This window comes from Pseudopipra pipra, chromosome 9, assembly GCF_036250125.1.
Source record: "Pseudopipra pipra isolate bDixPip1 chromosome 9, bDixPip1.hap1, whole genome shotgun sequence".
In the NCBI taxonomy this organism is placed as follows: Eukaryota; Metazoa; Chordata; class Aves; order Passeriformes; family Pipridae; genus Pseudopipra; species Pseudopipra pipra.
Genome location: NC_087557.1, coordinates 26,814,904 through 26,838,029, shown reverse-complemented (window position 1 = coordinate 26,838,029; position 23,126 = coordinate 26,814,904). Strand labels below are relative to the sequence as shown.

The window sequence follows — 23,126 nt, the reverse complement described above, 5'->3', positions numbered from 1 at the left end:
CCACAGGAAGGACAACAGCTCCCGAGAGACGAGCGGGAGCCAGTGGCAGGAAAGAGAGGGGCGTTGCTAGGGGCGCCTCGCTCTCATTGGCCAGGCTCCGAGGGCGGGTTAAAAATAAGGCAATCAGCCAGTAGGAGAGCGCAGAGGGCGGTGACGGACGGGCGGGAGAGCCAATCGCCGTGTGTTTATAGCAGGGGCTGAGGCTGTCAGCGGGCCGGGCGTTCGGACCTTTCAGAGCCCTCAGAGCCGCCGCCCGTCCCCCTCCCGCCCCTCACACCCGGCCGGGCAACCCCCGCCCCCCCGTGACCACAGCGGGGCTCCGAGGCGGCAACCCCGCTGTTATTACCGCTAATTAACCCCCACTGCAGTTTCCCACAGGGTTCAGCCCTTGTTCTGGTCCTGGTGTCGGTCATCACAGCGCATCTCGCCCGGTCCCTCCGGTCCCTGCTTAGTGCATTCAGATACTCTGAGGGTTCGGCTGCCAAGCTGAAATAGGTATGGGATAGTTCACATACGAACTGTTATTTCTCACATTACCACTTATCCACGTGTAGGCAGCCTGTAACAGGTATAGAAAAAGATACCTTTTTTCTTTCTGGGACGCAGTGCCAAATTCCGAGTGTCCTTTCCAAAGCACGGCAGGACTCGAACATCTCCTTAAACCGCTGTGAAGGAGTTTTGGTTTTGTTTTACATCGGTGAGAGACTGATTTTTTTTCCCTGACCTCATCTTTGGCAAAGGCTGAGCTATTTTTACTGAAACTCTTCAACAAAGTCCATTTGCTGTACAGTCTTGGATGGAATAACCAAATCCCAAACAGTTCAAACAAGCAGAGTTGTAACTAAAAAGGGTCTTGGACCAGAACAGATTGTCTAGCCTTCCCATGCCATATTAGTAATAAATTTTCTCATTATTGTTTGCCATTAATTTTACATCTAATCTTTTCAGCATGATCCAAAACGTGCTTGAGGGAGTTGGATGTTGGAAACATTAGCACCAACTCTAATACTGAATAGAGATTTATTCTTACAGATGGATTAAAATCTCTACTCTTCAGCGTCTTAATTAAATTTAGCCTTGGAATTTCAACCAAACCTGCGAAACTTTCTCTGTATATTTAACTACAAAAAATATAATCATTTCTGCACAGGTAACAGATTAAAAGTACTTTGTGCAGGGGGGGGAAGTCTTGTTTTCTTAATTTCCTTCTGGATTTCCTTCACAGGAAATTTTCCCACGCTCCCAAATGTTAAATATCAACCACATGCAAACATCTATTCTAATGACAGCTCCACCACAGGGTTCAGCAAAGCTTTGGTAATTAGGCCATTAAAAAATTATTATTGTATCCATCATATTTTAATGAGTGACAAAGCAGATGGAACTACCCAGATCCGTGAGCATCTTCTGCTCTCTGACACTCCAGCAGAACTGAGCTCCAGAGTGCGGCTTTTCAGCAAGATTCTTTTTTTACCACTTACGTTTTTAAAGTTAAATTTCAGTGCTTTACATTTTGCTGGGATTTATCTAAGCAAGTAGAAAATATTTTACAAAGCCAGCTCTGGAACAACTCCTTGGTCCATCACTCTGTCAGGGTGCAGTGATCCCTGTGGCCTTGTGCCCTGCTAAAAAACCCAGTGCCTCCTCCATTAATCTCCCTATTCCTTGGGTATCCCCGTCCCTGCTGGTTTGGGAGCCATTAGTTGGCTTCAAGATGACATCTGGTGGTAGCTTTTTATTACTTCTCTTTTTAGGAGCTGATCCCAGCACTAAGGCAAATGAATTGTTTCCCTTGTTCCCCATAATAAATTTTACCTCTTTTCTGCTTTCCCAAAAAAAAGATATGTGTTATCCCTGCTTTTGGCCTGCAAATGCCTTACTGCTAATACCAAGGAATAAGCACTTATCCCGTGGGCTGGTGCAAAGTAACATCAATAAAATATTCCAGAGTGATTCAGTAAAGTTGAATCTCAATTGGGAACACCCACGCTGTGTTTCATGTAACGCTGCACGAGGCCCTATAAAGTGTGTCATCAATGAGCCCTGCTTTGAGAGGAAAATAAGATCATCTTGTGACCCCTCCCATGGCTTTATCTCAACGGCAAATCCCACGTTTTGAAAGCAGAAAAACACAGTTTTGCCGGGGTGTGTACACACAGTCACAGCAGAACTTCGCCCCGGAAAGTCCCCGTCCCCCCTGGCAGCTGCACCGGGGCAAATCTGCAGACTCCAAATCTGCCAAGAGTGGCTTTTGGAGCCTTCCTCTGTTTCCCGGAGAGAGGAAAATGAACATCCCCATCAGAAGACTCATCAAAGGGACTCATCAAAGCCAAACTCTCGCAGATGTCACTTGGTGAACGATCTCTCCCTGCATCCCAGAAGGGTCGCGCAGCCCGTAAATGCCGCGGGAAGCTGCGCTCACGGCGGGTTTTCCCCTCTGCCCCAGATGCCTCCAGGCTGCCCCATGCAAAGTCAGCCACCCCAAAAAGGAGCTCCTGTGGCTTGTGGTTTGCTCCTCTCTGCTCTCAGACTGACTCTCTCCCCCAGACGGATCACTTTGGCTTTTTAAATGTAACCGGTTTGGCAAAAGAGCACGGGAGGGTTCACCCACGGTCGGCAATAAAAATAGACATGAGACAAGTTGGGTGAGAGCTGGCAGGAGGGGGAATTCCCTTCCTCTGGGTTTTGGAAATGCCCCGGAGGAGAGAAGTTTGGGAGATTTCTCCTTCCCAAGGAGAAAGCTGCTGTAATGTATCCAGGAAAATTTGCTTCCCCTGATCAGAGCAAGTGATTTCCCCAACACAGAGGTTCTGTGGGCTCCAAAATTAAATAAGTGCCACACAACAGGGACTGTCTCCCTCCCCTCCCAAGGGACCAAGACAGTGGTTTGATCTCACAGTGCTGTGATGACATTGGGCATTTTAGTCATTTAACCCATTAAATTCTTTATGTAATGAAACTTGTCAAGGAAAAACATCTCTGTATAGGATTGGTCAAATTCTGCTCTGATTTACCCCAGTGGAGATCTGAAGTCGTGGGAGACAGAGGGGAGGGTCCCAGGGGGAATACAAGGAATCTACCCTGGTCTAATGCCTACGTAGTCCCTTCTCTAGCCTCTGTCCGAGATGGACATTTAACAGAACAGCCATGAAAAATGATCCCTTTAGGCTTTCAGTCAAGCACCAAATACCCTAGATTTTGAAAAGCATCATAATGGGTTCCCCTGTGGAGGAAGGTACAACCTCCCACCTGTGCCTCTCTCAGCCAGCCTTGCAGGTGGCCTGTGCAGAACAGGGAGAGGTTTGCTCATGGGTGAGAGGGCATTTCCCACCACTCTGAGCAGGGGAAGACACAGCAGGGGCTGTGCTTGGACCCCTTGCTCCTTGTCATGTCATGCCCATGCTCCTGGCAGTGAGGAGGGCTCCACAGGGGCTGCCTGCACACTGTTCTCTGGACAAAGATGTACCTGCCTGCTGATGAAGAACTGGGTTAACAATTCTGTCTCACCCCCAGCACGTCCTTGTGCTCACAGCCATGTTGCCATGTCAGTCCAAACACAGCGCCACACACCTCCACAGGGGACCTTGGCAACCATGGGAATGTCAAGAGCATCTTCCACATTCCTCGTCCAGGAGACTGGGCAGAGCCCAGGCAGGAGGCTGGCACGGCACCAGACACCCTGCCTTGGCAACCAGAGGGGGCTTGTTCTGGGGCAGATGGATATGCCCAAATTGGCAGCTGCTGTGCTGGGACCGGTGCCGCAGCCTTGTGCTCCCCTGCCTGCTCATCATGACCATCTGCTGCCTTGCCTTCAATTCAGACCCTGTCCACCCTGAAACACTGCTGTGGCATGGCTCTGGCCAAGCTCCTGGTGCTCCCATGGGCATGGAGTGGCACAGAGCTGGCTGGCTTGCTCCAGCCTGCTCTGAGATGCTCCCAGCCATGAGGCTGTGCAAGCACCGGGAGGATAAGCCAGCACCAATCCTGTGTCACTGTGCATGGGTAGCTTCATCCCTGAGGAGAGCCCCTCAGACCATGTTCCAGCCCTTGGGTCATCAGTTCCACCTCTCCTGCCCCATGCCAAGGTCCAAAAGGGTTCCTGCATTGCCTGTCCTCACTCCCCAGCTAAGCTAACTCCTCTCAGGGATGAAAGCACAGCTTTTTGTCTCCTCAGGCTGCACAGCAGCCTGTGCTCCTCTGGTTACACTCCTCACACTTGCTTGTCCTTATCTTTGCAGTTACAACAGTGCAGAGCCCTTTTGTGCACTGAAATCGGAGACCTCTGCCACCACAGAGCTCTTTAGCTTGTCCTTCCCAGCCACCCCAGGCTTGGGCACCCTCAGCTCTGCCCCTGCTTCCTCCAGCCCCTTCTGCAAGAGCTTCAAGACCTACAAGCCATCCAGATGTTACTGGATCCCTGCTTGGCTGTCTGAGAGATCACACTCTCCAACCAGCCTGCCCCCAGATACATTCAGGTCTCCCAGCCCCTTAATTTTTCCTGGCTCCCTGAGCCAGTGAAGTCCCAGTGTCTTTTATCCCTCTCCCAGAATGGTTCTCCGACTCTGATGCTTTGCTGTGTGATCTACTTTTTTTTTTTTCCAGTTTTGTTCTTCCTTTCTTCCTTCACTGGGTTACAAAGCTGTGGACAGCTCTTGGAAAGGAAGATGAGTCAGGACTGATGAGAAGGAGAAAGAAGATGAACTCCCAGCCTTGAAGTCAAGTGCACTGCCTGCGTCATTGTTATTAAAAATAGATGAACGGCAGCACTCTTCACATTGGAGGAGAGATGGAGGAGATGTAATAGCCCAGGCTGCTGAGCAAATGCTCCCTCTGTCTGCCTGCAAGTCCCTCAGTGGCATATTCTGCTCTTTGATAAATTCTCTTTTCTTGGCTCTGACTTGTGGGATTTAATTTGCCTGTCGTAAAAAAACTGGTTTAATGTTTCAGCTTTGGGAGGGAGGAATGACTCACTCAATGATTACCTGTTCTGCTCCAGTCAGTTGGCTTGCAGCTCCCTTGAGAACTGAAAATCCCTTCAAGTGCCAAGTCGTGTCCCTTTGAGAGCAGCCCCTCTCCTCATCCTGCAGGGAAGTGCTTTTGGAGGACAAGAGCAGCCATCTGGGGGTGATACGTGGGCCTGTCTACCCCAAGAGCAACCCTAATCATGCTCTCTCCTCATGAAAAAGCAGGTTTCCAAGGTGGCAGGGGGGCAAGTGGGGGTCTGCTGGGCTCTCTGCAAGGCCAGGGTGAGATGTGCACCAGCAGTGCTCCTGGTGCCCCTGGAAAAGGGCAGATGACAGAGAGGAAGCACAAGAAATTAAATGAGCCCAGAGCCCAGGTGAACCAGCCACATTCCCATAGCTGCCATCCCTCTGCCCAGGGCTCCCACTGCTGCGACCATTCACCTCTGGGCTGGTGACACAGGTGATCACTCTTCAGACTGAGCAGGGCTGCAGATTATGGTGGCAGTGGAGCCAAAGCTGCACCCCTGCTCTGCTCACTCAGGGGGACACATCCCATGTCACACCCTGGGCTGGGGGACGCATCCCATGTCACACCCTGGGCTGGGGGACACATCCCATGTCACACCCTGGGCTGGGGGACACATCCCATGTCACACCCTGGGCTGGGGGACACAGCCCAAGCACTGAGCTTACGTGTCTTTCCCAGAGTCAACATCTCCCTCCCTCCTACCTATGCCCTTACTTCTCCTCAGCTCCTTCACTGACACTGTTTCCTGCTCACTTATTTTCTATGATCTGCTTCTTCCTATTAAATTAACATAATCAACATTATCATCTCTGGTCTGCCCCGTGATTTAGCCGCCAGCCAGAAACAAAAGGACAGGAGCTAAATAAAGCCACTGCCAAGAGAGAGGCATGACACTGGCAGAAGTAAATGTTGTGGGGTTTGAGCATAAAACTTTCTTTTAGAAGTTATTCTAAGTCTTCGACTCTTGCTGCTCCCAAGACCTGTCTGGTCGAGACTCTGCATGGCTTTGCAAGGGTGCTTTCAGTCCTACTCGAGAACAGCCCAGGGTCACTACCCCCTGAGCAAGTCAAGAGCCCCTGTTACCTACTTGGGCATGGGGGACTGCTGCCTGCCCTCCAAGGAGAGAATTTTTGCTTGTTTCGTGAGAAAGTGGCTGTGTACCTGTGGGATGTTAAAGTGCCCCTTGCTTTTGCTCCCTTCTCCAGAGTGAGATATCAGCAGTATCATCCTAAACACACTGTCACTCCAATCTATTCACTCTTCTTGCTCCCAATTGGTCCTTCCTTGCTATGGGGAGCCAAAGGTACCTTATTAGTGTGTTAATCGTTGTCCTAATGAGTGCGGAGATCAGTTAAGTAATAGCAGTGACCTGCAGGGGGGCTCATCTGCCCAGATTTATCATGCTGCTCACCAACCCCCTGCGGGGAATGCCAGCTCCCCACCCCCCTTCTCCTTGTCCCCCAGCTGTTGAAGACACCCTTTGCAGTGTCTCTATGCCTAATTAAAGCAGGGGGACTGGTAACCTTGGCGACTGGGAGCCACCATCTCTAAGCCAGCTGAGCTGGATATTGTTTCAACGTCTCCAGGGAGAGGCCTGGGGAGAGCAGAAACGTGCAGGTGTTGGATGTGCTTCTGAACTGCGCTCACCGCCAGCAGTGCCCACGTCCCCCCGAGCTCGTGCCCTCCCCAGGGATGGGTGCCTGGGGACGTACCCCGGTCCCTCGCTGGTGCGATGTGACAGGCTCCTGGGTCGGGTGGTGCACATCGTGGCACCAAGAGCCCAAGCCTGTCTGGAGCAATGGAGGCTTTGCTCTGTTGGGCAGCCCTGTAGCCTCTACAGGGAGCAGAAGACTTTTATAACTTAACGAGTAGTTGTAAATACACTTAAAATAATTCCCCTCAGAACTGGGACATTTGTACAAGCCCAATTACTTCTGCCTTAACAGGATGCCAGAAAATGGTGCAGCTAGTTTGGTTGGCAGTAAGTAGCAAGCAGCTGGAAACACATTTCCAGTGAGGGCCTGAAATTTAATTTTAGTTTTTCTTATAAAGCTGGTAAAAGACATGATCAGTTCTGTATCAACACTCTTCCACCTGCCTCAGAAATGAGGGCAGGAGCTATGAAGGGGCCCCACGCTGAAGAAGGAAGGCGAGACCTCTTGGGAAACAGAAATATCCTTTTCCACTTTCCTTCCCTCCCCATGGTGCTGCAGACACAGGTATCTGCTGGAGAAGGGGACCCACAGCCCCACCTTTGCCAAAGCAGCCCGAGAGAAAGTCAACACAGACCATGCCATGACGTGGGGTCTTGGATGCCTCTGAGGTCCCATGTTCTTTGTACTTTATGGTTAAAGGGAGCCTTCCCAGATCAGAGGAGTCCCAAACCTTCCCATTGTTTCTGTGAGAGCTAATAGGGCAGGACAGGAGGGCTTGCTCCAGCTGCACCCATAAGGCTGAGGTCAGGGAAGAAAAACCACGACAAGGGATTTGCAAGGGGGTTTTGGTCCTTCCAGAGAGCAGAATGGTACCTGGCCTCTGCCAGCTTCGTAATGGGTTTTTTTCTTCAGAAATGCTGGCCAGAAGAGAGAACTCATAGTTCCTGAAGGATGGCTGCTGGCTCAGCACTCACAGTGCCTGGATGAGGCTGGCCAGCCCCCAGGACATTGGGAGGGATGTGAGGCCAGGGGATACCCCAGAGTCTGCAGGATGCCCTGAGAAATCAGACATGGTACCTTAAGCACATGACTGAACCCTGGCCAGGGCACCATCCAGGGGTGCTCAGAACAGCTCTGCACCTGGCTGTGCCCACAGACCCAGGTACCCCAAAACTGTCCAGAGGCCCCAGGTAATGCCCCAGGTTGGGTTCAGCTGCTGTCCCCATCCCTGCTTGGAGCAAAAGTGGGGGTGTTGTGGTCAGCTAGGGGTTCCAGGAGCAGATTAGGGGGTGTTGGAACTCCTGGAGTGGGGTCACTTGAACCAGTCCACGAGGTTATGAGGTGGTGCAGGCCTGGACTGGGGATTCTCAGAACAGAGAAAGACAGAACCGGGAGTTTCCTGCCCGAACCAGGAGTGGCCGGTCTGAGGATGCCGGAGCCAGTGTGGGACTAGAACAAGAGAATCCTGCCCGAACCAAGGATGCCGGGGACCAAGCGGCGATGGTGGGGGCGGTGCGAACCGGACCGGGGGTGCCGGGGACCGAACCGGGACCGGACCGGGAGTGCGCTATCCGACACGGAGACGCAAGGTCCCGGGCCAGGCGTGCGGGGGTCGGCAGCAGCCCCCACCCCGCTCCGCCGGGGCCGGACCACGTGCCGCCCGCCCCGCCCCGGCCGCGGGCCCGCCCCGGCGCCGCCCCGGTGCCGCCGGCGGAGCCAGCGCGGATCGGCCCAGCATGGAGGGGACGCGGCGCGCCCTGCTCCGCCTCGCCGCCGCCTGCTGCCTGCTCTGCGCCCTGCCAGGTACCGGGGCGGCCGCCCGAGGGGGCCGGGGCGGGGAGGCGGCCCGGGGAAACCCGCCGGGCTGGCGGCGGCGGGGAGCGCAGCGCCGGGGGCAGCCGTCGGGGCAGCGCCGGGGCCCGGGCTCCTCCGCCCGCCGGTGCGACTGCGGGAGAAGGGTCTGGGGAGCCCCCTCCGGGGACGAGAACTACCGGGGAGCAGCGCACCGGGCCCGCCCCCCGAACTCGGGCGGGATGCCCCCGGCCCCGTAGCCCCGGCGGGCGCGCAGGTGAGGCGGCCCGGGGATGCTCGGGGGGGTCCCGGGCGAGCCCCGCGCTCCGGGCAGCAGCGCGGCCACCGGTGCCGGTCTTGCCCATACAAGGCAGCTGCCGGCAGCGCTGCTCCCGCCGGCGGAGCCGCCCGGGCTCACCTCCCGCCCGGCGCCCGGCAGGATCCCACGGGGATGCGCGGGCAGGGGAGGAAGGATCCTGGAGGCTCTCGCCCTCCTGCATCCAGCCCTGCGAACCTCCTGCCTCCCGCGCTGCAGCTCTCGGGTGCCTCCGAGCCGCTGCTGAGCTTCCCCCCGAGGGAACCCCGGACAAAGCCCGAGCTCTGCCGCCTCCCGCAGCACGACGGGACGGGCGCTCTGTGCCTGCGGGAAGAGGAAGCGATGCCGGTGTCCGGGATGGAGCAGGAGCTGGACCCCGGCCCCAGGCAAACTCTCCCAAGCCGTATTTCGGCTCGGCTCCACGATCAACACGTCCCCACGTGGGCAGGCACAGTCTGCAGCGTGGCGCTGACAGCCCCGTCCTCCGACACCGCCGAGCTCTGCCGCGTGGCTGAAGCGTGTGTGCCCCGAGTCGGGGGGCTGTCACCTTCGCCGTGACCCTGGCAGTGACAAAGGCTCAGTGGCATTTAGGGGCTTGCCTGGGGCTCAGGGAGTAAAACGTGTTTCCTCTTCTTTGTGGTTTAGGAAAAACCCTTGGCCAGATTCTGGTCAGATCACAGTATCATGACTTCAGCAATGGAGACCGACAGATGACACATAGAAACTCGGTTTCCAGTAACTAATTAGGACCAGTAAAACCTTACCATAGATGCCTGTGGGGCTGAGCCCCAGCAGCAAGAGTCAGGCTGAGGTTTGGGGTGCCGGATGCAGTTTGACTTGGTTTGAGGCTGAACACAGGGAACAGCCCCAAACCAGCTCCCTTTATGTGGGCAAAGCCCTGGGTAGCGTTGCACTCCCCACGCGAGGGTGGCTGTGCTGTGATGGGGTGGGGGGGTGTGACCAGCCACTGGTAGAGGAAGGACTCAGGATTTCCACCGCTGAGAGGAGGAGGAGCTGTGGGCTGCTGCTGCTGCTGCTGACTGTGTTGGCCCTGTCTCTCACACTCTAGCACACTGGGAAACCCCAGGGAGCCCCTCACCCCAGCTGGCTCCTAGGAGCCCTTTTGCTGCAAAGTCCAAGGCTCAAACTGCTGGAATGTACCAGAAGCTAAGGTTTTACTGGTTTTTTCCTGGGATCTTTTCTGCTTAGTGTTCCAATCCCAGAGTCCCTTCACAGCCTCAGGAAATGGTACCTATGCAGCTGACCTGGCCCTTGTCCTCATAGCTTTTGGATCAGCTAGCTAATCCCAACCAGGGTTGAGAGAGCAAATATTCTGTGAAAATAGATAGCAGCGAAGACATGCTACCAATAAAAAAATGCCAGAAGCACAACCCTTAATGAAACACCAGAGAATTCCAGCAGGACAATGATGGAGGAAAGGAATGGTTCACCCAAAGATTGGCCCCAAAGTCATCACTCCCTAGACAAATCCATCCAGAACTCTGCTTGCCTCAGCTCCATGCTCCCAGGACAGATCCCCCTTGCACCCAGTGTCCTGCTCCCACTCCCAGTCCAGGTTTGCTGTGGGGCCACGGAGGAGCTCAGGCTGCCACATACCCTGTGCTCTGCCCACCCCAGCCTCTCAATGCAGCCTTTCTTCGCAGCCTGCGGAAATTCACTTCCTCCAGCACCACTCGCCTTTAAAATAAAACCCCGAGTAATTTTAGTCTGGGCATTTTGCTGCCTTTCCTTCCCTGAGCTGCCTCACAAGCGGAGAGGACAGCGCGGGGCCGGGAGCAGCGTGAGCACATAAAGCCCCGTCTGTCGGTGCTGGGGCTGCACACACAGGCGGGCAGTGTGTCTGCTGCAGGGTCCTACAGCCCATTTATCATGATTTTTTTCCCCTTGTTGCCCAGGGTGAGGAGGGAGTGGATGGACTCATCCTTGCTCTGGCAGGATGGCTCCAGAATTGAGCTGTAGTTCGATTCTCCTTAGGGCAGCGCCTCCAGCTGTGTGGGGTAAACCCTGACCCTGCTGCCCCTGCCCATCCCCGTCGTGTTGGGCTCTCAGTTTTTTATTTCTGCACATGCTCTTCCCCCACCCCCAGGTGCAGGATGGATCTTGGCTTCCTGCTGCCCTTCCAAGACCTGATCCTCTGGGCAGGGGCAAAGCACTCCTCACCTCCTTCAGCTCCCTTGGCCCCATCCCTCCAGGCAAAGGGGAGCAGGGACTATCCAAAGCTCAGACGCCCCTGCTCCTCCTTCCTTTCCACCAAAATGCTCTGGGTGGGCAGACACAGTGCTTGCTGCAGGGGTTTCCATAGGGTGCCATCCCCACCATGCTCTGTGGGGCAGCTCTCATGAGGCTCAGCAATGCTGGGATCTGGGGCCACGTGCTGAGCCCTGTAGGGCTGCCCAGGGCAGGGCCAGGGAAGTGCCAACATGACCCAAACTGCTGCTGCTCGGGGCATGATGCCTCCTCGAAGCCTCACAGCCCATGGAACCAGCAGTCACACAGCTGGAAGGACCTGGGGCCTGCTCAGGGCTGGGCAGGTTTCCTGATGTCCAGACTTCCCCTGGCTCATGCCATGCTGCACTGGAGAGCAGGCTCCCTGCTGACATGGGGCTGCTATTAAGGCAACTGGCTAATTAATTTTCTCTAATGACGTGAAAGCTTCCTTCAGTGCAGCTGTGACTCCTGAGGTAAGCAGGGCCAGTGCTGGCTGATGCCAGAGCTCCCTGCTGTTGCTGTATTATTGGGGTTATGGAGCCCTGCAGAAGGGCAGGCTTCCCAGGCCGTAGGTGCTGTGCACATCCCAAGTAGCCTGTGGGCAAAGGGATCTTTATCACGGCTCAGTCCCCCACTGAGGAACAAAAACAAACAGCACGGGAGCCTCCTGGGCACCTTCCTGCCAAGCAGGATGCTCCATAGCTGCATGTGGCCAGTGGAAAATAACTGGCTGGTGTGACAGTGGTGGTAAAACAGCTTGTTCTCCCTTTTCTCTGTCACATGAATTTGGGATAAGCCCCCTCACCTCTAAATGGGGGATCAGTGATGGAGGAAACGTGTGGAAAAGAAGTTTCTTGCATCTTTCCCCACCCTGGCTGGGTGAGGAGGATCTCATGTGGCAGGACCAGGCAGACCGTGCCACCCTGGGGTGCTGTGTCCTGCAGGCTGGCAATCAGGCTGGCACTGCACCCCTCCCTGGCCCAAGCTCCAGCACTGCTGCCTTCTCTGGACATGCCTGTGCTGTTTCATGGGTTTTCCAAGTACTGAAATACCTGTGCTTGGCATTTATGGTGTCATTTCCAGGGCTGCTCATCCGTGTTCTCACAATTCTTGTTCTGCTGTGCCATGCCACTTGTTGCCTGGTTGTCCCTGTCCCAAACACAGTGCCATCAGTGAAGGTGGTAGCACTGCCTCCCCTCTTACTTCCCCAGGAGTTCAAGCCTGCAGCCTGGCATCCACAGATGCCCCCGGGAGGCTTCCTCCTGCCTGCCGGGGCTGGTTGGGTGCTGGGCTGTGTCTCCCCAGCACCACACTCACTCAGCACCCTGTATCTAATCTGACCCCGTCTCGTGCTCTGCTCGTGGCCACCTGCCTGTGGGGCTGGAAGGAGCTTCTCGGTCAGGAGACCTGGTTTCTATTCCCGTCTCTTACCTCAGCCCTTGCTTTGCAGCTCCTGGTTCAGCCCCCCTCCCCCCCAGTTTTCTGCCTGCACAACAGCTCGCAGAGGCTACGTGGAGTCCAGTTAATTAACTGCTGCCATGAAGGGCTTCACTGCGGGCAGGCTTCAAGGTCAGATCTGAGCCTATGCCCCACGCCCAGACTCCTCGCAGCAGACAGATCCTGTCCAGCCTCTCTCTGCAGGGATGGGGATGGGGACAGTCCAAGCATCAGCCCTGTCTGGGAGAGCGCTGGAGGGCGTGGCAGATGCAGCCCACTGGTATCCTGCCTCCATCGAGGTCCTGCAAGGTATCGAGCTGGAGTTGAGTTTGCAAAGCGCTGCCTTTCGTATTGGATCCACGTCTCTGAGCCTCTTTTCGTTGCAATGAGGGTGTTTGCTCTACAGCATCCCTGGGTGCATCTGGCACCTTCCTGAAGGGCTCCAGAAATCTCTTCTGCTGGTTGTTGTTTGGGTGTTGTTTTGTTGTTTTTTTTTCAAAGAAGACATCAGGCTTGGCTGGTATTTAATTAGCAGCTATTCCAGTTCTGCTTTTAAATTAAATGGAGAGCCTTGGTTTTAAATCCCACTATATGGTGTTTTTTGCATTTATACTCAAGCTATTTTTCCTTGAAGAGGTTGCGTAATTACCGTTGGTTGGTAACCATAAAAAGGTAATAACTGACAACCAAAGATAATTTCTACGCTTAATTGAGTACTTTGCTAAGCAATAGGATTTAATTGCTTTCACACATATAGGTTACAGTTTACACTGTTACTTTTAAAACATTTTATTTTTCCATTTTACTGGTTTGTTTGCAGCTGGATCTGTTAAACTTAAATGGACATTGAATTCATTTAGTGCACCAAAATAGCATTGTAGAAGGGTTTGGGTGCCTTTTCAATGAATCAGAGCAGTGGTTTGACATGCACTCTGTAGGAAGCTGATTTAAGTGAGATGCTGCCCTCAGACAGTGACAGCCTGCACAGGAGGATACATCCACACCAGGGAGTCCTCCTCCCACAGGAACTTTTTCTGAAATCTTGGGTGAATCCTTTCTCATCTTTGTGCTCAGCTCTCACCTGGGTCTCTTTGCACCTTTTCCAGCACTGGGTGCAGCCTGCACCCTGCTGCCCTGCTCCCCCTGAGCCCTATTAGCCAGCCTGCCGTGGTGTTCCTTGCCTTATGTGGCTCTCCTCCATCTCATCCTAAGAGAGATTTTAAAAGCAGTGGTAAAGTCTATGGATAGGACTTGGATTTGTGTTGACCTTTGAGGAGCTCAGGCTGCTGTTTCTGGCTGAAACAGGAAGGAGGGAGCAGAGGATGCTGCTGAGACTGTGGCATGAGGGTTGTGGCCAGAGCTCATCAGTGGGCTAGTCCAGCTGAGGCTCTGCTCTGTGTCACTGTTTTATTCTGAGAAACAACTAGTGGGGTGGCTGCTGTGGCAGAGGATGGAGGACACGTCTCTGCTCTGCGCTGTTGCCCTGACACAGAAGCAATGCTCTGTGCTGGTTGTGCAAACCTTCCCTGTCCCCTCACTTGGCCCCAGCCCTGAAACTCGGGCAGGGAGCACAAGGCAGGAATGGCCCTGTCTCCTGCAGAGCTGGCTTCCTTCACTCCTCTCCGTTATGGCATATTTTTGCCATGTCTGCTCTGGAGTTGGTGGGAGCTCGGGTTGATGGCATGGAGAGCCCTCAGTGGTGTCAGGCAGCGCTGGAGAGGGGCCGAAGCCATGGGCTGATGTTCAGAGCCCTCCCTTCCTTCAAGGAGCTGGGAGTGTTTCCCATCCTTGTCCAAGGCAGGGGCTTCTTGGCTGGCTGCATCCCTCCTCCCCTGGGGCCGCCCTCTTCCTTTGCCCCTCTTGTTTCCCAGACAGAGGTCACTGCAGTCAGCACGGTCTGATGGGAGCTGCTGCTCCAAATCCACCAGCACTGCCCTAATGTGGTCTGGAATCTCTGGTTCTCACCACGCACAGGCTGAGCCTGGAGGTTAGTACAGACGGGGGGGCATGAGTGGGGCTGTAGTCAGGGGACCAGCAGCCAGCTCTGCTTCAGCAGGCACTGCAGTGTAACCAAAGCAGGCCCACACTTGGTTCCCTGTCAGGGAAACAGAGATGCTGTCATGTCCAAAGCTCTTGCTTGGTACAGTCGTATCTGCTTTGTTATGGATCCAAGGATGAGCGTACCTTTACCAGCTGTGCTGGGTTGCTGCAACTGTCAGGCCTTGAAGGATCACTTGGAGAAAGTGAAGCATCCACACTAACTCCTTCCCTTTCCATCTGAAACAAGAAGGACATGGTTCCCTCTTGTCTCCAGGAGCTGATGAGAGTGATGCCTTAGGCAGTACAGCCACGGCTTACCTGGTGTGTGGTGCAGGAAGCAGAGCTCCAGGAGGACGCCAGAGGAACGAGCTCTGACCTGCGTCTCTATGGGTAACCAATAAACACCTAAACCCAACATTGCCCAGTGACTGGAGCAGCAGCGACAGCGCTGGAGCTGGGGATTTTCTGACCTGTTGGACACCGGAGACCCAGCGCAGACCCCAGGGGTTGGACCCTGGAGGATCGCAGCTGGTGCGGGGTTTGCTGGGTCTCCCCCAGCACATCCAGCCACAGCAGCACTCTGCTTTTCCACTGCACCACAGGGTTTGCGCTGGAGCTGGGTGGGAATGGGTTGCCTTTTTGGTTGATGAAACGGTGGTAAACAAAGCTGTGACATTGCAGCAACGATGTAGCAATCTTAATGCAAGGGCCTTTGGGGGGGTGTTTTTATTTTAAAACAAAACCGAGACAGAAGTCATTTGTGCTTGCAGTCTTTAACACCCTCAGCTCACAAGTACCAAGTTGCTCCTATGGGAGGTTTCCCCAGGTGCTGTGCTTGCTGGCTTTGGATGTGCCCTTATTAGGAGCTGACAGACGAATGATGGGCATGTTTTGTCTGTCTGTCCCCTGGTGGGCATGTTTTGTCTGTCTGTCCCCGAGTGATCAGGATATACTGACAGTCCTTTGTGTCCTTGGCCCTTGCCTTCTCTGTCTTTCCACCATCATCTCTTAATGGCTTGAGTCTTTGTGTGAGTCTGGATTAGGCTCTCCATTTTATCAGGCCCTCCTTTGTTTCTGGAGCTGGGGGTGCTGTGATGTGCTGGGCTGGATGACCTGCTAATCCAGGTGCCATCAACACCTGCTTTGCTCAAAGGCCTCTCAGCGACTCCCTTGCTCCTCACCTGCCAATTTTAACATCTCTTCTGCAATTCTTTACAAACGATGTTTTACACACCACAGTGCTGTGTTACACCAGGCCTGGGCCAGAGTGGCCCATTTGCCAGGGAACCACTTCCTTGGCAGTGCTGGACACCAGACAGTTCTGTGGGAAGGAGACAGATGTGTGGCTACTTGGAGAGAAGAGCTTAGGGAAATACTACTCTTGCACACAGCGGGGTGAGGGAGAAGCTGCTTGTCCCCACAAACACTGCTGTCCCACAGCACCTCCTGGCAGGGCTGCCAGTTCCTGACGCTGCGGGGAGGTGCCCCGTGTGTGGAGTCCAGACTTGTCCACCTTCTCTCTGGCTTTCTGTTTCTAGTCAGAAACTGGCATGATGGTTTCAGAGTCGCTTCGGCCTTTTTGCAAGACAGCTCTCCACAAATCTTTCCCCTTCATGACCTCAGTCATGGCTTGCCACCTCCTGAGAGGCTGTTCCGGGCACAGGCCAGCTATTGAAAGCCAGGCTTGCCACTGGCTGGGCATCTGGCCACCACCTTTCCTGTTTACCCCACGGTGACAGCACGGCTCTGTGTGTGTCTCTTGCTGCGTGGGAGCAGCAGTTGGGTGTTTACTGAGCAAGCATCCGCCAGTGCCCAGCCAGGATCTGTCAGCATTGCCCAGTGCACGCTCTGGAGCTGGTGGGATCTCACCCAGCAGGCAGCGTGCTGAATAGCAGTGCTGGGTTTAGGGCTGGAAATTGTCACATGAAAAGCTGTGTATTTTGGTGCCTGATCCCAGGAAACACGGTGCTCAGCTCTTTTCCTTCCAGGTGTTACTAGTGTAAGCATATCCTATGCCTGAGCTCTGTTCCAAAGAGCAGCTTGCCTTATTTGGAGGCACGTTCTGGCCACGGACAGCTGGATCCAGGCGAGGCCAAAGGGAGCATCACTTACGCCTTTGGTCTTCATGTTTAAGTTGCCCCAGCTGGGGCTCCCTGTGAGAGCTTGTTCTCCAAAGTGCTGAACAGGGTTGTGCATCCCTGTGGGAGCCCTCCTGGGACTGAGGCCCTGGGCCGGGGAAGCACAGCTCTGTCAGGCTGCTTTGAGGTTTGGAATTCTCCAACTGGTCAGGATACTGCAAAGGTCTCGAGAGAGGCATATTGTGTCTTTTTTTAGGGCCTGTTAAGTGCTGTAGCTGGAGAAGAGCTCTGATAACTGTGTCTGTTCTGAAAAGCTTTTAAAAACTACTGAGATTTCCCCAAAGCAGTACAAAAGTGGGTTTTGTACCTTTCATCCTTTGCTGTAGGATGAATGTTTCTTGGTGATGGCATCTGCTTTGGATGCGTCTTCACAGTGGACAGGAGGGGCATGATGGATTTGCCTCAGTACCTTTATTTTTTTGTATAGTTGGCTCATCAGGCCTCTGTGACTTCAGTAGAAACTTGAATAGAAATCATCAAAATATTGACTCTGTGGTTTTTAAGTTGTCTGGACAGTCCATCCTGATGTGGCTACATTTCTGTTTTCTTCCTGTTTACACCCTGAAAAACCCTCACAGGATCCGTGTTAATGAAGGGGCGGTGTAAGAGCCTTGTGGTTTTCCTCCTCCCATATGCTGTCACACTGTCTAACAGCTGTGGATCTGGGGAAATCCGTGCTTGCTGGCCCTTTCTGCTCTAGTGGGAGGCTGAGTAGCTCCCCATTTCTGTGACAATAGTTGCACTTCATGCTGGTGATGTGTTTGTAAATAGCTCATGAAGGCGACTCTCAAAGAACACCAACAGCCCTGTTAGCTGTAGTACTCTCTTGCTGCCCATTTTACTTCTCCCTCTAGCAGTAGTTCCACACTATTACTAAAATGAGTCACAATATATGCTTTACCCTTGCCAGCCACAGACTTTTTAAATATCACTTTCCTCCACTTCATCAGGCTGAGGGAGCTAGAGGGTCTAACTTCCATGTTTTCCTCATGTGTATTTTTTCAGCACCACTTTTGACTCTTTCTCGATGAGCCAAGGAAGACTTATCAACATTTCCTACAGAATCAGGTCTCAAGTGGTACTTTTAACAAACCCATATAATTGAAAAATGTTTCGTGGTTGCTCCTAGGGTAGAGGGATTGGTGATGCTGACCCCACAGAACAAGAACACAGGGCTTGAGGGGGAGGAGGGTAAAGGAAGGTCACCTAGAGCAGATCTCAGGCCTCAGAAAGGCCAGGAGGACAGAGTAGCTATTGAATCCCTTTCCCGAGTGTGAATCTGTGCTGGATTTGGAGTTAAGGGGATAAAAAGGTTCTATTTCTGTCCTTCTGCTCTGTTTCTCCTCTCAGTGTGGGATCTCTGACAAACTTCTTGTTCTTAACTCTGTTCCATAGGACAGGGACAGGAGACAGGAGAGACCTTGGAGACACCATCACCTTTTCCTAGCACAGTGCTAACCTCGCATCAGCCAAGGGAAGCTTCTGACTTTGCTCCAGCAACTACTGCCATTCCTCAGACAAGCCTGGAGAAAAACTTGACTTCTGCAACACTCAATGCCACTGGGGCCCACACTACAGAGGTGGAGAATGGCTTCATCCCTACCACCTCCATGGCGGGCTCCAAGGCAGAGAGACTGCAGGCTTCCACCACTGCCAGCCCTGGGGACATCACAGTTACACATCCTGAGCACCACAATATGAGCTTATCAGGCAACAGCAGCACTGAAATCCCCTCCCCTACACTGACTGCCAGCACTCTGGAAGAAAACCAGCCCAGCCACGAAGCCACAGAGCCTTTCAGCACAACTGAAGAAACGGATGAGGCCACCAGTGCAACCCCATCACTTCCTCTGAACACTGTGCCGGGTGAGGTTTTGCCTTTACTGCCTGTGCAGAAAGTCCTGCCTCAAGGATGCTCAGCCTGGAAATATCTGAGCACTCTCCTGGAAACTGGAGAAAGGGAGAAGGGAACGAGCCATTAAGTGTAGCCAGTTCAGTGGGACTTGCAGAGGTGTTAGTTCAGCATCCTCTTTGTAAACCACGTTAATTATGTATTAATTGGGCTGGCTGCTTTGTGATGAGGACAGTGATTGTGTGCAGGGACATCCTTTATATGTCTCATCTGAAACAACATGCTTCAGCAGGGCTGCCCAGCTGTGCTCCTCCGGCACCAGGGCTGGAGGCTCAGCAGGAGCCTTCCCTGCTGCCTAAAGAATGGGGCAGCACACCCTCCCTTAGCACAAAGCATGGAGATGGGCAGGCACAAACATCAGCCCATCCATCCCTGGGCAACTGTGAGAGCCTCTACCCTGGGTCCCTCTGAGCAGCGTGGGGACTGGCTATAGGGTCTACGATCCCAGTCTTGCCCACCTTTGGGCCTGCCAGGCTGTCACACCCCCCTAATGCAAGACAGATATGGATTGGCCCCTGGTTTGCACGGTGTTCATGCGCAATCGCATCGTTTGCCCTGGCTTGTGTCACAGGGTCTGTGATACAACAACACAGCCCCAGTCCCTGGGCAGCCCCCTTTGTGCTCCCCATAAGGAGAGATGAGAGACCTTTCCAAGTGTCTCGCTCTGGGGTAACCCTCAGCTGTGTGCAGAGCTGTTTGAGCTTGTCTTCTGTCCCCAAGGACAAGCCTCGTGGGTCCAGCTGAGGTTGGCTGCTATTGCAGATTGGCACATACGAAAACCAAGAGGACTTTCTAAGCACTGTGACTTACAGTGTGGCTCAGCTGTGCCTTCTCTATCAATCCTGCTTGTTTTCCCAGGGACTGACAGTAAGCTGGTATTCCTGTAGTCCCAGCAATCTTCCTTACAGCCTTGCTTCCATCTTGCCCAGTTCCACAGAACAGTGTGCTTGCACTTATCCTTTAAATTAACTCCTTATTCCTATTTTGCAGCAACAACTAACAGCTCTCAGCTGGGGCCTTTTGATGAGCAGACCGTGGGGCCCACAGCAGCAAGGTCTGAAACCAGGCCAGGAACGAGCCCTGTGGATGCCACAGAGGAGAGCACTGTAGAGCCCAGAACCTTCTCTGCTCCCATCTCCACTGTACAGAGCATGTCCTCTGCCACCACCTCCAGGACTGCGACGGTGAGACCCCTCATGACCAGCTCCACATCTGCCAGCACAGCTGCCATGCCCTCCAGCACATCTGCACAGGTGCAGTCATCAGAGCCCAGGCATGAGAAAGCTTCTGTGTTGAATGTTGGTGATGATGAAAATTCAGGTAAATGTTCTGCTTTTGTCCCTGCTCTCACAAAACATAACAAAGGGCTGGGGCTACCTCAGATTGCCTCGTGCTTGTACTGAGCAGAACCAGAAAAGACAAAGCTTTGCTGCTCCAGCCCTTGAAGGCTCTCCTTTGGCCTCATTCCCTTGGTGTCCTTGCAGAGCAACCCAATTTGGCTGATACAACAAGGGCTGATCCCTTGGTAATCACCGTGATCTCCGTCTTCATTGTCATGGTGGGCATCCTCGGCCTGGTGGGCTTCTTGAGGTACCGCCAGCACAACAACCGCATGGAATTCCGGCGCCTGCAGGACCTGCCCATGGTGAGTCATGCCTTCAGCCCAGCCTGACATGGTCTGGCTTGCTACTGACTGCTTTGCAGTTCCCTTGCTACTATATTAGCAATGCTTTGGGTATTTGCAGCAGCAGCAATGCTGATCACACGCTCCTGTTCCCTCTTAGGTCCCTCTCCTTCCATCCAGGGTTTGAATCAAGACAGCAAGTCTCAAGGTTGGGCACTAAAGAAGCTCTCTGCCTTCCCCTCACTCTCCAGGGGAATGCTAAGAGGTTAAATAGAGGGAGAAAGGAGAGCTCCATCCAAACTTGTCCTGAAATGACACTTTCCTAGCCTCTTCTCCTGTTTTCTGATATATTTGCTTTGTGATTGTGACAAAGCAGATTCTGTGCTTTGCTCCAAGGCGTTGTCTATCTGTCTGTCTGTCTGTCTGCATTTGACCCTTTGGGAATGTAAAAAAAATATTAGGGTTTTATAGGATTAATTACTCTGGGGAAGCTGCAACTAACACACTGTGCTTTCTGGGACAGAGGAGTATGGGAGCTAGCAAGCAAGCTGATGCTGTTTCAAGAGTGGAGGTTTCAACAGCCGGGGTTCTCCACATCCCTGCAGCAGGCAGGCAGTTCCTGCACACACCTCTTCTCTCCAACTGCTGCAGCAGGAGGGAGAGTGGCAGTCCAAATATCCAGGAGCTGCCCAGGGACAGCATTTAGGTGGATTGCTGGGCAGATGGCCACACTGTGACAGTGTGGAGAGAAGGCTGTGCTGCCTGCACAGCACTCTTCCAGGCTGGCACTGCATTGCCATCGTGCAGACATCTCATTAAAGCACTCTTCTCTGCTTCTAGGATGACATGATGGAGGACACCCCTCTCTCACTCTACAGCTACTAGGCAACCAGGTTGTCCTCTGCCTGGCCAGCTGAACTTCCCTGAGGAAAAGGCCTTGAGGACTTGGTCCCAGATGATCTGCCAAGGAATGAGGGGCTATGATTTGCACACAACTGAAAGATCCTTTTCAGATGGTTTTTCGTTTTAGACGTTTTAAATAGTTCAGTGTTGAAGTTTCTATGCTGCGAATCAGAGCCCAAGTCTGGCCCTTTCCTCCAGGCTCTTCTCAAAATAATGCCCTGAAGAGCTGCCTCCTCCTCTTAGTGTGGTGACCAATTAGCCAAGACAACCTTTGCCATCACGTTCTGCATGGATCTTTTCTGTCCATGTTGGTGGCTGCTGGTTTCAAAGGAGGTGGGCAAGTGATCCAACAAGGGCTCTTAACACTGGTGGCGTCAGCACAGTGCTAACAAAGGAGACTGCTGTTTTTTGAGGGAGCCCAGGATGTGGAAATCAGTTCTCTTGGGCTCCCTCTTGTTCTGTATTTTTAAGGTTGTTTGTTTGGGGTTTTTTTCTTGCACTTTTTTTGTTCCTGTTTCAGCTTTAGTCCCAGGATTGGCACTGCCCATCCTGAAACACCTACCAGGAGGATAATAGACTGCTCTGCTTCCCTGTCCCTCCTGTGCTATGCAAGGTCAAAGCTCCTTTACCTTCTGATATTGGTCTTTGAGCCAGTCCATGTCTTATCAAAGGACAGATCCTGGATGTAGGTGCCTTCCTCCCATTCCCTTTCTAGGTGTTAGGCTGATTAGATTCTGCACTTTTGCCTCAAAATGTCACTGCTTTAAGACTGCATCCAAGGCTCTTGAGGCCCCTCAAGGAAACCCAGAGACCAGAGCCTCTGAGTGTAAGTCCAAGGATCTTTTGGTGCCCTCACCTTAGAAAGACCAGACTCTGTGTGACATGACAGTCCTCATGTCACACCTGCTCCTGTTTCCTAGCTCACTTTTCTCTGCAGGTAAATAGGAATGCCTTCTCTAGAGTGTTTGACTTTTGACTAAGCCAGTTGCTCCCTCAGGATACAGCAAGGGCTAGAGATTATCTGCCACATTGCTCTTACAAGCCTCAGTTTCTCCTCTCCTTTTAGTAGCAACATCACTGACCCCACAAAGGACAGATACCAGGCCTCACTAGCAAAAGTACCTTTTTTTTTCACAGCACTGTTATTGCTTGTTGTAGCAGGAAGAGGGGAATTTCCCCATCAGCAGGGCCCAAATTATCTGCAAAGCCCAAAGATGGAGCAGAACTGGCCTGGGTCAGATAGATGAAGTGGGCAAGGCAGCAGTTCCTCCTCCCTGTGTTACTACTTCCGACGTGACTGACAAATGGCTGCAGTGCAGTTTGGGTTCAGCTGTTGGCTTTGGCCTCTGTGTATTGTAAGGATGCCCGATGACATAGGGAAGAAGGGTTGGTTCTCTCCTACTGTGGCATGAGAACTAAAGGGCAGTTGTCACAACTCCAAAGCTTTTGTATCCAGCATTGTCTGCACAGAGCCATCTCCCTAGCTACAGACTTGTTTCCCCTGCCGGAGGGCAGGGTGCTACTGGTTTTCGGCACAAAGTTGGCAAGTTAGTCGTGGAAAATAGAACTCCATCCTGGCTGGAACTGGTGCAGGCTGGCATAGCTGGAAAGTGTCTCTGCACACAATCAAAAGGGCAGGGGCTGGTTGTTCTGGTTTCCCACGCATCGCTGTCCAGGGGAAAGGGGTGAGGAAGAAAACTCGCCCGACACCAAAGTGCGACTTTCTTTGTAAAATATGTTGATAGTGGTTTTTTTTTCTGCAATAAAGTTACAAATGCCAAAGCTGTCTCAGTCCTCATATTTTCATTGCAAACATCTAACTGAAAAGCTTTTATAGAACATAGTGAATCCTGTCATAGGTTCAACAGCAGCAGTCCGGGGCCCGAAGACTCACAAGGCTGATACTAGAAAATGCCAGACAGCTATGAACTGTAGCTCTGAGCATTCAGGACGACACCACCCCTGCTTGTGTTCCTTCTTGTCAGGGTCATTCCCTGTCTGGGTTGACTGAGGTTAATTTCTATACAGTTAAATCAGATGAAATCTGTCCTAGAAAACCGCACTAGACCAAATAATGTAACCTACACCT

The 23,126-nt window shown here is 53.0% G+C and overlaps 2 protein-coding genes and 1 long non-coding RNA gene across 3 annotated transcripts in view; 2 read left to right on the top strand and 1 right to left on the bottom strand.

Annotated features, from left to right (window-relative positions):
* The window catches only part of TESK2 (testis associated actin remodelling kinase 2), a 104,264-nt gene that overhangs the window by 74,455 nt on the left and 6,683 nt on the right, over nt 1-23,126 (bottom strand). The gene's annotated exons all lie outside the window — the stretch shown is intronic.
* On the top strand, nt 43-4,897 carry LOC135419189 (uncharacterized). Its single transcript, XR_010432854.1, has 2 exons — nt 43-495; nt 4,603-4,897. It is a non-coding gene; the product is annotated as an uncharacterized LOC135419189 (long non-coding RNA).
* LOC135419185 (serine-rich adhesin for platelets-like) lies at nt 8,088-22,819 on the top strand. The gene is made up of 5 exons (XM_064665380.1): nt 8,088-8,450; nt 17,994-18,464; nt 19,501-19,830; nt 19,995-20,155; nt 20,975-22,819. The coding sequence occupies exons 1-5, from the start codon at nt 8,384-8,386 to the stop codon at nt 21,017-21,019; spliced, it is 1,074 nt and encodes a 357-aa protein (XP_064521450.1). The 5' UTR covers nt 8,088-8,383; the 3' UTR covers nt 21,020-22,819.

Bases quoted from the DNA above. Each gene is read 5' to 3' on its own strand.
- LOC135419185 (XM_064665380.1), top strand. From the start codon at position 8,384: ATGGAGGGGACGCGGCGCGCCCTGCTCCGCCTCGCCGCCGCCTGCTGC. The intron at 18,465-19,500 runs GTGAGGTTTTGC...CCTATTTTGCAG, and splicing joins TCCTCTGAACACTGTGCCGG to CAACAACTAACAGCTCTCAG. The intron at 20,156-20,974 runs GTGAGTCATGCC...CTCTGCTTCTAG, and splicing joins GCCTGCAGGACCTGCCCATG to GATGACATGATGGAGGACAC.